At 37.9% G+C, this 13,186-nt stretch overlaps 1 protein-coding gene across 1 annotated transcript in view; it reads left to right on the top strand.

Annotated features, from left to right (window-relative positions):
• The first annotated feature begins 216 nt into the window (after nucleotides 1–216).
• The window catches only part of cfdp1 (craniofacial development protein 1), a 35,671-nt gene continuing 22,701 nt past the window's right edge, over nucleotides 217–13,186 (top strand). The window contains exons 1-5 of the mRNA XM_049574509.1: nucleotides 217–550; nucleotides 2,568–2,694; nucleotides 4,362–4,587; nucleotides 5,490–5,599; nucleotides 11,684–11,815. Coding sequence (XP_049430466.1) covers nucleotides 481–550; nucleotides 2,568–2,694; nucleotides 4,362–4,587; nucleotides 5,490–5,599; nucleotides 11,684–11,815 — 665 coding nt within the window. The 5' untranslated portion in view covers nucleotides 217–480. The remainder of the gene's footprint in view (nucleotides 551–2,567; nucleotides 2,695–4,361; nucleotides 4,588–5,489; nucleotides 5,600–11,683; nucleotides 11,816–13,186) is intronic.

The following is a 13,186-nucleotide window of genomic DNA, read 5'->3' as shown; positions in this document are numbered from 1 at the left end:
GCTAAGACATTTGGATCATGATCAAAAATCATCAAAAATAAATAAGGTAAATTATGAGAAAGTGTCTCACTTGTCACTCTATTTAAATACCCTAGCGTATATCCAGCCCACTAGGTGGCACTAATGCATCTTAACCTTGCTTGGTGCTCGCTATAAAAGAAGATAAGCGCAATAGGCGAACAGTTTGAACCTCGGAGCTTGCCGTCGTCGCCACAATAGGACGTCATATTGTATTCCTCGTTTCCAGAAACGCACAATAGTACTCCGTTTCAAACATTTCAGCACACTGAATTAACTGCATGTATCACAGAATTAAAAGAGCAGCATTTGAACTTTATTGTGTAAGTACATTTGGAGCCAGTTAGGGTCCCGTTTGTAACGCTGTGAAAGCAGTAAATAAGCTAGTAGGAAACACTGGCGCCTTGAAGCCCCTTTTTCCTTTTCTTCAATAACATAGCTGTCTGACGCTTTTCCTCCAAAATGATGAACTATTCTGACTACGACTCTGATGGATATTCATCTAATGAAGATGCAGACTACGTCCCGTCAGGTGAGCGCTGTAAACCCCCTGTGTTGTTAAAAGCGGCGGCAAAGCAACGTTAGTGTACTGAAGGAAACATCACATGGAGGGTTCTCGTGGGTTCAAGTGTTCAGTGTTATAGCTTATGAATTAGTCATAGAAGATGAATACCATTAGCTCAGTCACAACGTTAACAGTCACGCATTAGAGATGATAATGTAGCTGCTGTGTAAAAAAAACTCATCATGTAAAGTGACATTTTAACGTGCTGTACCTCGGCTCTCTGACTGTGTACCAAAGCCCGTTAAGAAAACGAGTATTTATCGGTGAATTGCTTCTCTGCAAATACAAACACCTCGATGATCAAATCTGAAGAGTCATCAGTGAAAGTGAATCTACTGTTGATATCCGGCTTGAATTTCGATCCATCCAACAGCGCGTATATTAATATATTTTCAATCTCGTACACTCCAAGTACGGTGTTTAGCGTTTTATTAGACTCACTAGCACATAGTTAAATTGTTTCAAACGGTCCTTCCCCTTCGTCAGGTTAACATTTCATCATCAGTTATAGTGTGCATGTAATCTGCTTGATGTGGCTGATCACCGATTAGATGATGATGATGATGATGATGATGTTTAGCTGTGCACACTAGTGGCCTCTTTATTAACTACACCCCAGCTCAGCCATAAAATCCTACCTTTACCATTTATCATGCTCATTTTTTGTGGACATTGTCAGAAATATGTCATTTCAATTATATGTTTATTAATGAGCTGATATTTGGGCAGCATTCCCACCCAACTACCACCCTGTTATTGTATGGAAAAAATGTGCCCACCTTTTTGGCACGCTAGTCCCTCCGCCTTTTTCAACATAGAAGCTTCATTCAGACATCGAAATGTTGAGCACAGTTAGAACATGCATACTTTTATTTTGATCATCCATGTCTTTCAAATTTTCTGAGATATTCACCCTTTTTACAGGAGATTTTCTGCATCAGATGAATGGAGGAATGTATAAGTTAGACTCAAATTTAAGGTTTTTCCAAGCATTTTCAAAGCCTGTTTCTTCATTTCTACGTTCATGTAAAACTCCATTCAGACTAAAATGTTCCCATCTTTCATACGTTCTGGCTTGTAAGCAACTTTGAAATCCCATTCAAACTTTTTTTAAATATTCAGACTTGTTGCAGCTTGGTAAAAATGCCCTTCTCAGGTTTATACATTGGTTTCTATTAAATAAAATGTTTGAAGCTAGAGTGGGGGACTCACCTGGCAGTGCAGAGAGCTTCTTAAAGGTTTCTCTTTAACTTGCTGTCACGCCCACAGTTTTAATTCTGCATATCACATTTTGTTGAAATGGACTAAAACTTTCAAACAATGTTGCCGTGGAAGCAATCTGACCTACACTTTGAACTAACTGAAAGTTAGAGAAACTCCACCAACTGTCGCATTTAACGCAATGTTAACTGAGACCAGAAATCTTAAAATATTCAACAGCATTCAGACATTAATGGTATTATTCAGTACTTGAAGCCAGCATTGCAGTGTAGCGTCAGCTTTTCAACATGCAGCATTCACACCCACAGTTTCTTCAGAAATTGCATTCTCTAGTTAAAGGTGGTGTTGTACTTGACTACATTATGTACTGAGAGGTGTTTCTATTTTTGGTCCTCTGTCCTATTTACAACCATGATGGGGCAGAATGTAAGATGTCCAGTACATCTGTTGATCTCAGTGCTGATAATATTAACATAGAGATTTCCCGCTATCATATCACAAAAGAGCTGGGCAATATATCAGTTTTATATTAATATTGTGTTAACACACTAGATATTGTCTTAGATTTTGGCTTCCTCCCACAGTCCCAGTCCCAAGACGCCATGATTAATTCAAACGGCAAAGTGATTAAAATCAAATTAAATAACAATGAAATAAAAATAACCATACATTTGAAATTCAGTAAACTGTAATATTGAATTAATCCCCTGCCCTGTCTGTTAACTAGTGGATCTCTGTGTATACACATCCTGTTCTTCCTCAGACGATAACCTCAGCGAGGACGACATTAATGAGTGTGAAAAGGAAGACCCTCTGCACGAGGGTGACAGTGTGCCGCATCCTGGCGATGTCATCAAGAAGAAGAGGAAGAAAAAGGACATCAGTATGAGGTAAGATACTGAAAGACTTGTGGTAGGACAGTCAAGGAGAGGACAGCGAACATTCTGCTCCAGTGAGACACACAGGGAGACGGCTATGCTAAGCTAGCTCACTTTAAGATGTTTATTAATGCCGGGACCAGACCAGAAAATAACAGAGGCTCATCCGATAACCTACAGGTCTGCGGTCTCATTTATAACCATTAGGAATGCACAACACAAGGCCTGACCTGAAACTCTGATGCATACCTAGGAGCATTTTGGAGGCAGTGGAAATTGGTGACACAGATGGTGAGGTGGTGAACTGAGGTGAAATTGTAGAAATTAACTGTGAGAGACATCATTATATGTATAATAAAGGCTTTCACACATTAAATTTCACCTGATATTAATATCATATTACTTATAGATTGATAGATTGATAATCATTTAATCCAGTGGTGTTATTAGAGCTTATGTTAGTGAGCCATAACTTTTCCATAAACACCTTTCAGTTGTAAATATTATAAGCCAACTCAAATCTCACCTCGAATGATATGATTGCGAAACGGAGTGTCAACAGTTTCCAATAATATCTTCCAGTACTGTAAATACATATCACCAAGTATGTTTTAAGTTTTCAGATAGTTTTTGTGTGTAAAATTGCTGCACCTAACACGATTAGGCACACACAGAGTGCACTGGAAACATTGTGGTGGCAGACGCACACTTTTCCTTCTCCAGTCACCTTACATACACCTTCACCACCTTCATATATGGATTGTGTAAATCACTTGAGTCTGGAAATAAAGCCAATGCCAGCTCACACAGTTATTTAACTCCATATCCTCACTTTGAGTCCTAATCATAATGCAGGCCAAGATCGCCGTAACAAACTTAGATCAGTAAATAAATTAATTGTGTTCACTTATCAAACTTAGCCCAGGGTCGATGATCCACTATTTGTCACAATCATTTTTGGCACAGTGGGAAACAGTCAGTCTAAATGCTGTAAACATACAAACACTGAATAATACATACATTGTAAAGCATTCTATTTCATGTCTCCATCTGCTGGTGGGCCATCTTGATAAGAGTATGTGTGCAAAATACCATGTTCATTCCACTACAGAAGAGACTTGATGATCACTAAAATAAGGTGGGGAAAAAGGTGTATATCAGTATAGGTTATCAGCTTAGTAAATTGTTATACATTGGCATATCAGATATCAACAAAAACAATCCAATATCGTGCATCAGTAATATTACCCAAAATCCTGTTGGTAATGTGTTACATTACTTTGTTACTGCTAAAACATAATACATTACTGTAATACGTCACCCCAACACTGTAAATATCCTCCAGTTTCTCAGTATGACCTGAAATCGGCAATAAATATTAGGCCCCAGTTTTCCCACTTTGTTCTGAGTCGCTGAAGTGGACCTGGACCCAAACTTCAGTCCGACAACATGGATAAAAAACAATTTATCAGCAGGCATGTTCAGTGACTTTCCTAAATTCTTGAATGAAATGTCTGCCCTTTTTATCCAGTCAACAAAATTCAGTATCTTTCAGTGCATTTACTACAGTGTTTATTTTTAATCAAAGACACATGAGAAAAAACTTATTTCTTAATAAAAGTCTGTGATGTGAATGTTGATAACTGTTATTCGCTGGTGTCCTTGAAAAAAATCTACAGAAAGAGAAAGAAAGGAGTACTGAAGGTAGACAAGGAGAAGGATGGAGATGGAGCAGAAGAGGTCCCGCCACCAGAGGAAGAGGTGGGAAAATTCACTGAGGCACACGAGGATGATGAGGCAAAGCAGAAGAAAAAATCCGATGACCTGTGGGCAAGTTTCCTGTCTGACGTTGGATCCAGACCCAAAGACCCCACACCTGCCTCACAGTCAGGTACCACAAAGAAGGTAAATTTGCTCAAAACCAAAATGTACAAAGAAGATGGCACCATGTTTAAAATGTGAACGGTTTGAGGGTACCAAAGCATTGAAGTGCTTTCATGTGATTAACCTGTAAAGTGACAGGAGCCCTGCAAATGTTTCAAAAAGAAACATAACGAGGTTGCATGTTCTAAACAGATTTTCCCTCAGTCATGAATTTCCTGGGAAAGTAATGAAAATTAGAAAAAATGATTTCCAGGTCTGGAAATGGTTTGGAATTAACAGAACGTTTTGAAAAGTTTTGAATATACATTGTTTTGGTTATTATATAAAATGTTTTCATAAAAATCCCAAAACAGGTCTAACATCATGCAAAACAAGTTCCTTGCATCACTAATTTAAACTCTAGTGCTACGCTGCGTCACCGCTGAAACGTCACCAGTATTACATGATACACATAGACCAGACTGGCATTGTGTCATCACCAAGGCCGCGCCCCCTTTTGTGGCAAAGAATACATCAGGAGATAAATGGCAAAATGCCAAAAAGCTGATGTGTATCAGCTACAACTATGACTGTAGTCATGCAGTGTAGCAGCATCAGACTGTCGGCTCTGATTTGATTGAATCACCAGAGGCCTGTATTACAAAGCAGGATTTGGAGTTAGCACATTAGCAGGAACAGCTATCCTGCTCTGCTCTTCTTCGAAAATAAGTATCCATGGAAGAAAGTCTGGAGTCTCAGGTAATAAAGGAGTAGCCTATATATTGTTATAGGTCAGTTGTAATAGTAGGTGATTTAATTGTTCCAGGGCTCTATTTCCACTGGTTTTAAAACACAGCGTCTAACAAACAGAGAGCCTGTTTACAACTCTAAACATTGTCTGTCACCTTTTCTCTCCCTGACTGATTCTTTTGTTTTATCCTCAGGATGATTCCTCAGTATTGCAGGCTAAATGTTTGAGTCCAACAACAAAAGCATCAGAACCTGCTAAAGTCACCATCACTAAAGTTTTCGACTTCGCTGGAGAAGAAGTGAGGTACGCCATCATCAACAGTTTGAGACAGTTTGACTGTGAAAAGATTTGTTTTTCATGAACCAGAAAAAGGAAGAAAATAAACACATGATTAAGTGTCAAATAATTTAATCGGGTAGAGCTTTCACATGTAAGTTGAAACTTACCTGAAACATAATGTAGTAGATAAATTAGATAAACTACACAGCAGATAAGAGTTCCTGACATTCTGTGTGTATCATTTTTTTTTTCATCCATTTAGTGCAATCACTACATCTCACAGCATAACTTCAAATTGTAAAGTGTATAGATGATGTTGAAGGTCTTTGCTTGGTGGCAGAGCATTTTCACATTGACCAGTAGGTGGTGCCACACACACACACACACACACACACACACACACACACACACACACACACACACACAGTTGATGTCAGTACTGTGTAGAAGGGCTTTAGTCAGATATGAGTTCAGTTTTATGTAGCTCTCTCAGAGCCTGATGTCTCACATACTACCATGAAGTGTCAATGTGAACAGGTGCACAGTTATTTAAGCACTTAACACATTCGCTTCAGAGTAGGGACACACCTGTATCCGATAACCTTAGTTGGGAAAGCACAAACAATACGATGGAAACAGATATTAATTCCACCTGAAGTTGCTTGTTATTATTGTTGGGGAAAAATTACATGTTTATACATTATGTTTCTTTAAATTGATAGAAATGCCCATTCCGTTGACAACATTGGACTTTGATTTTACTAACTATTTATTTCATTTACGACACACAAAATTGATCCCTATGTTGTGTTAGCCAGTATCAGCGCACAGTAGGTGAAGCACATCAGGAGAGGCATCATGTGCAGGAGCAGCGAGTCAAAAGCCCAGTGTGATAGCTGGATTTCTGTCAAACCCTCACAAACTATACATTAAAATCAAGTCTGGAACCTGTGGTTTTTTTCTGTATGTGATAATTTCTCCTATTTAAAACACTCAGTTGAAAAATGTTAAAGAATGACGATTCACCTTGTATTTAAGTCAGTATTCATACATTTAAGATGTAACACGCTGAATGTATTAGCAGTACGTTTCATGGAATTTTAACTTAGCGTCCACTGTCACCCTACTAAGTATTTCATGATTATTTAAACAGATGGAAATAAAAAGACCTAAGAAACAAAATGCAAATAATAGGAAATAAAAGTTCTCCCAAAATAAATTTAAGTAGTCCTCTGAAAATGTCCTTTAAAAAACTGCTTATTTATTTGAAATAGATTGAATAATTTATGTATATTTTGCACTACAGCACTTTTTACACAGAGATGACGTGATAGAGCCTCTACGAAGTCCCTTCTTTACACCGCCTTTGCATTTTTACACAGAACCAAACAACGGCTGCATCATGTTTCTTCAGTGTGTGATTTTAGACAGCATGCTGGCAGGTGTGATGGGTGTAATACAACAGCATCAGCCTCCATTGTGACATATAACGTACGTGTCTTTAGCACTTTATAAACAATAACAATGGCATAACATGGTAAAAACAATCATTTACCATCTCTGTTGGCGGCTGATCTCATCTTCTGCTCCTGGACCTCACTGTTTTCAGTTCTTCTTTATTGAGTTCGCTGCTAACTGCTATTGGCTACTTTTTAAAACTCTCGCAGAGGGTTGCACATATAACATGGCGTCAAAATGTAACGTGCCATCCATGATCCCATCCTGCTGGCTGTCTTGTTTATACAAAGTAGAAAACAAACAAATCTGGTTTGTTTATTTGTGGTGTGCGGATTTATTTGTTTTCTACTTTGCTAGATGTTTCTTTGGTCCCGCATGCCGTCCATTGATCTTGGGATGTATTTCTTTTGTACTGTTTTTGTCTTGTTTATAGAGACATTGCTTTGGCACTGTTACTACCTCTGATGCCATCTTAAAGAAAAGACAACTCTTTCTCCCCATTCTGTGATTTTGCCGTTTATACAGAATGGTGAGGCGGCATAACAGCATGAAATTTCAACTTTGTAGAGCCAGTGTAAAAGTAGCTTATATAACCAGCTCGGTGATCATCTGGCGACCTGTCCAGGGTGTGCCTGATTTCTTGCCCAGTGTCAGCTCACATAGGCTCCAGCCCCTTACAGCCCTGAATAGGATAAGCAATTACAGATAATGGACAATGAATGAATGGCATTCCATAGTACTGGGCTTCATACTGTTCATAAACTTAGTTTAGTTAGAAATAAAAATGAGAGAAAGATGACAAGCAGGCTACAGTATGAGGATGTGGAAATATATTTCCTAATTAATTATGTGCCCATATGAATAATTAATCTGATGCTTTAAAGGTGCAACAATTGCACTGCCAATATTGGAAAACACAGCATTTACCTGGTTTATCGTGACTGATTGTATAAACCGATATCCGAATACAGAGACAGATAATTTTGTTGGTTACAGATTATGATGTCTCTGTACACCTCTAGTTCAAAGTTGATGAATATGGATCATAACCACCACAGAATCATCATAGACAGAACCTGATGTGGGAGTCGTCAGTTTACTTCTCCATCACTTACATACAGTAAAAATGCTGAAGTTTGGCTTTTACTGTTCTCCCAATAACCAGCAATTAAGACAGTGTTCCGTTTTTAATACTGTTGAAACCAGTATTATTGAAAAAACAAACAGGACCTGGCTCTCATGTCGTAAATCATTAACTCTAGCACCACCCTCAGGACAAACTTTACAGACCTTTAGGCTTTAAGAACAGCAAAGTCTCCACCATGTTTATTCTGGCCAATGCTCTAATGAACATTTTCACATTAAAGCTGGTAAAGAGTAAGGAGTAGGAATTTGTTATATAAATTATTAATATTACAAATAGAAATTTAAAAAATTCTGTCCATTGGATTCATTCTGCTACAATAATAGTTAATGATTGAAATGAGAAACTTTATCTTTAAATCTTTATCTCATTAGATAAAATAGATGCTGACAATTTTTTTCTTTGATAAACATAATTTGCAGTTGAAAAAAGGTAATACATCTCAATATATGTTATCGCAATACTCAGCATATTGCAAAATGTTTAAATTTGCAATAATATTGTATCGTGACAAAAGTATTGTTGGGCCTCTGGTGATTCCCACTCTTAGTGAAGACTGGAAAATAGATTTTATCTCAGCCTCAGCAGCACATTTAAAGCAGACCTCAACAATTGACCCAACAACGTAGGCAGTAATCCCATGCTTTAATTATATGTAGCTGACAGTGTGAACAGTTTAATTAGCCCCTGGAACAGACTCAGTTTGCAGTAATGTTTCTAACTGAGCCTGAGTAATTATCACAGCTCATGACATTCCTTCAATAAGAGCCACACAAACAGCCGAGTGTTTCCCCATAAAAACAGTATAATTATGACTGTGTAAGGTGAACATACTGTATATCACACAGACAGCCACGCCCCTGCAGACTGAAAAGATGCTAGTTATGTGGAGCGAGTAATGTCCCATCCTAAATGTTTATGTCTGAGTGGTCTGTATTCAGAAACCAGATATGATCCTGGATATAATTCATCAGATTGATTATGCATGAAGCTGTGCGCTCTGTAATTACAGAAGCATAAGATTAGTACATGGAGGATGGTTGTAACATATCCCCAGAGCCACAAAAAAAAACTGCTGCAGGCTCTAATGTGTGATTTGAGCATTGATTTTTCAGTGAAGACGGCCGTTGGCACCAAATACTGCGATATTTCAAATAGTATTCAGAGGACTACCGGTCGAGCCTGCTGTTGCCCTTGTGTCTTTTCAGGCTATTCTCCTCAGGACTCCGATATCTTTCTCGTGGCTGAGACAAGACTCGCCCTCACTGTGTGCTCTGTGTAATTATGGCTGCATATAATTAGCATACATAACAGGGAAAGCCTTTCAGTGCTGCCATGATGGATGCAAGTGGTTGTGGAGTCTGTGCAGCACTGATGTTCCCAGAGGATGCAGTGGCTGTTCCTCATATAGCCTCCCTATCTCACCCCATAGTGAGACACAGACACATCTGTGTCTTACTCTGTGTGTGTCCTTTTATATAGCATGTGCGTAAAGGCAGAGGCAGAGGCGAGCATACACCCTGTCTTAATATTTACTTTTTAACATTTAGATGCAGAATGGGCTCAGCAGCTGTGTGGATTAGATTTGTGTTGATGGATCTTGGTCTTTTATCATCATAAAAAGATGATATTTCTGCATATTTGTATCTATGTATTTGTTAAAGAAAGTGCACATTAATCAACATTTAAGTGTAAATGTGTGAAAATTAACCAAGATTGACTAATTGTTATCTGCGGTCCTGTCAGACCGTGCCACACTTGTACATATACAGTAAAACTAGTTAATTTGGTGTAATAAAATACTGTATCAGTACCTTCCAGGCATATTCACACAGAGATTTTATGCAGCCCTAAGCAGATTTCCTCTCATTACTCATGATGAGGATGACAAAGGTTAAATGAACCCTTGGGGAAAATCAACCGAGGAATCTGTTCAGAAACATCCACTGGGCTTCCACTGATAAAGAAATGATAGGGATATGCATTTACATTCAATTTGACTCACATTTATGTGTGTATGTATGTAATGTAGAGCATAATGGAATACTAGAACTCTACATGGAAGCTTATGTTTAAAAAAATATGTGTTTATGCCTGCCTTTGAGGAATCTAACACTTGATCGGTTATGAATTATTAGCCTGTCATGCACTAAAACTATCCTACTGTGATTTCAGACTTTTTTTTATTTGTGATTGTGATTTATAGATTATGTCGCAGAAAATGTGGACATAGCTGTTTTAGGGGTGTCAAACTCATTTTAGTACATGGGCCACATACAGACCAATTTGATCTCAGGTGAGCCGGACCAGTAAAGCCTTCGCATAATAACCTAAAAATAACACCTCTACATTTTTTTCTGACTTTAAGTGTAAAAAAGTCAAACTGCATTCTGATCCATTTGCAAAACAGATTAAGCACAATTTGAGATTTCTTAAGAACAATTAGTGCAGCCTTAAGATTATGTCTGTTTCCCACATTCAGTCACGTGATTACTCACCGTCATTACATGTGTATTTTTCTATACATTTCCACTTGTGTAGTAATGCTGCCACCACCACACCAAACTGAAGTGGAAGTTGTTGAGGAAACAGTTTAAGTTTCCTGCCTTACAAAACATTTACTAAAGTTTCGTCAGTGCCTTAGCATCAGGGTTCCACCAATATTGTTTTAAGACAGAGGTCTGATAGAGATTCTTGTACTGAAGCTGCAGCTTGACAATATTTTGCACAATGTTCAGTATATTAGAATATGACCACAGAACTGTATTCTGGTAAGGGTGGAAAACCTCTGAAGAAGCATTTTACATGACTTTGGCTACTCACTGTTGAACAATCTGAAACCTGACACCTCTTACCCAGCTGGCCGCCAATGTTGTCAGATGTTGATATTTGATTGAATTTAGGTTATGATGTCAGGTGACCAAAATTCAATGTCACAACAAAGGTGTTATCACTCTTATCATGACATAAGACTGTAAAAACTAGGAAAAAAATAAGAAGGGTAGCTTACGTGATACTGTCTATTGACAGTTTAATTTTTTCTCTTTTCTTTAGGTGGTAGGTCATCTTCATTGGTGCTTCGTTGTAATTTGCTTGGTACAATAAAGTGATCCATTGTCCCACTCATGCTTTCCCCTTTTAATTGTTATCATCCCTCACACTGGCTGCCAATCAGGGCTTTAGATGTGTCACACCCTTTCCCTCACGTGAGCGGCGATAAATAGGTTCCCCTTGAAGGTTTTTAAATTAAATGGAATTAAACTACATGTGAGGATAGGGACCTTTGCAATACACTGGTTTGGGTTGGACAACTATGGAGTGAAGGATTCCAGGCCCAGTTGAATATTGCAGTTACGATGTGTGGTTATCACAAAATTCCACGGCACACCTGGATTGGCATCACAGTACACCAGTGTGCCCCGGTACAGCATTGGAAAACCACTGCTCTAGATTCCAATGAGCAGCTCCGGAGTTGAGCCCGCTGTGTTTCTGTCTCTGTCTGTCAGGGTGGATAAAGTGGTATCAGCAGACTCCAGGGAAGCTAAGAGTTATCTGAAGAGCCAGAACACCATACAGGAAGAGAATGGAGACAAGAAGGAGAGCTCATCACCCAGCGAACAGCCTCCTCCTGGCCCCAGGTACGCACACACTATTACACATAACATTCACACCCCACACCAACAAATTTGGATTAGTATCATAGATTGGCTAACTAATATTTGATGCTGCAACTTGTAGCAAAGTGTTGTAAAATGCACTTGAAATTGCACTTGTTGAAACTTTACAGAGATGGCCTCTGTAGTGAATGCTGTGGATATTTGCTGTTGTATTGTTAAAGTTAGACTCCATTCATCCTGCAATTTGTTTTAGCCATCGCAACTATGAGGAGCAGTGGGCTGGTGAGTGCCTCAGTACAGCAGAAGTGGTATGTGTGCGTGTGCGCGTGTTTCATTGCATTTCTAATGTCCTTGGGGCAATAATAACAAAAATCAATGTTTTTTTTTTAAATATATGCCTCTATCAAATGGTTGAGAAGTCACTCCATTGTAATTGTAAAACAGAAAGAAAAAAATAAAATTACAAACCATATACTGTTAAAATGCTAGTAATATATTAGTATACCAACATAGATCAGTTTGTTGCTATGGAAAATATATGATGAAATATATGCTCAAATATATGATGGAATAACATTAAATATATGATAATAAAAACAGTGAATGTTAATCCTTTTTATAATTTGACAAAAATTGTAAATTTATTATCTTAGCATCACTATCTTTACCATAAAAGGATAAGTCAATTGTTAGTTGAATAAAAAAAAGCATACTTACTAAATTATCTAAGCATATATACAATGGATGACATTACATGCATTATTTGCATTAACAGTGAATAATCAGAAGTGTTTTTCTTTGATAGCAAATAGTCAGTTTTAGTTACATAAGCTTAGCTTCACTACCTTTAACATCAAAAGGAAAAAATCAACTATTTAGTAGACCATGTTTTTTTAAGAATTATTTGATCCTTATTAGACTCAAAATTTTTGTATAAAATTACATAAATCAGTTCAGTAAAACGTATAAAACTACAAAATGTTAGAAAAACTTGCCTACTTTGGAAAATCCCACCACACAGCGCCCTCACATCTGGAGTGACTTATTTTGTTACCAACTTCCTGTAGAAGGCAAACAGAAAAGGCATACTGTTTGCGGACACAGCGACATCTATTGGATTTTTTTTTTTGCATAACATACCTTGAGATAGCACAATCAGGTTGAGGTTAGTTCAACACATTTTTAGGTAAGATATAGTAATTCAAAATGGTTGAGCAGAATGATTAAGGGGTTAATACCTTTTGTTGCCATTGGAATTCAGATCATTTGGGGATGTGCACATCTTCTTTCCAAAACCTTAGACAGGAAACGGGAAATCATCTTCCAACAGACAGGAAGTACAGTGTGACCACAAGCTATTTCCTATTTATCTCAGCCCTGTGTGTGTGTGTG

The sequence above is a fragment of the Epinephelus fuscoguttatus genome, linkage group LG4 (genome assembly GCF_011397635.1).
Source record: "Epinephelus fuscoguttatus linkage group LG4, E.fuscoguttatus.final_Chr_v1".
Lineage (NCBI taxonomy): Eukaryota > Metazoa > Chordata > Actinopteri > Perciformes > Serranidae > Epinephelus > Epinephelus fuscoguttatus.
Note: the sequence above shows the minus strand (reverse complement) of the source record. Positions and strands in the feature narration are given on the sequence as shown.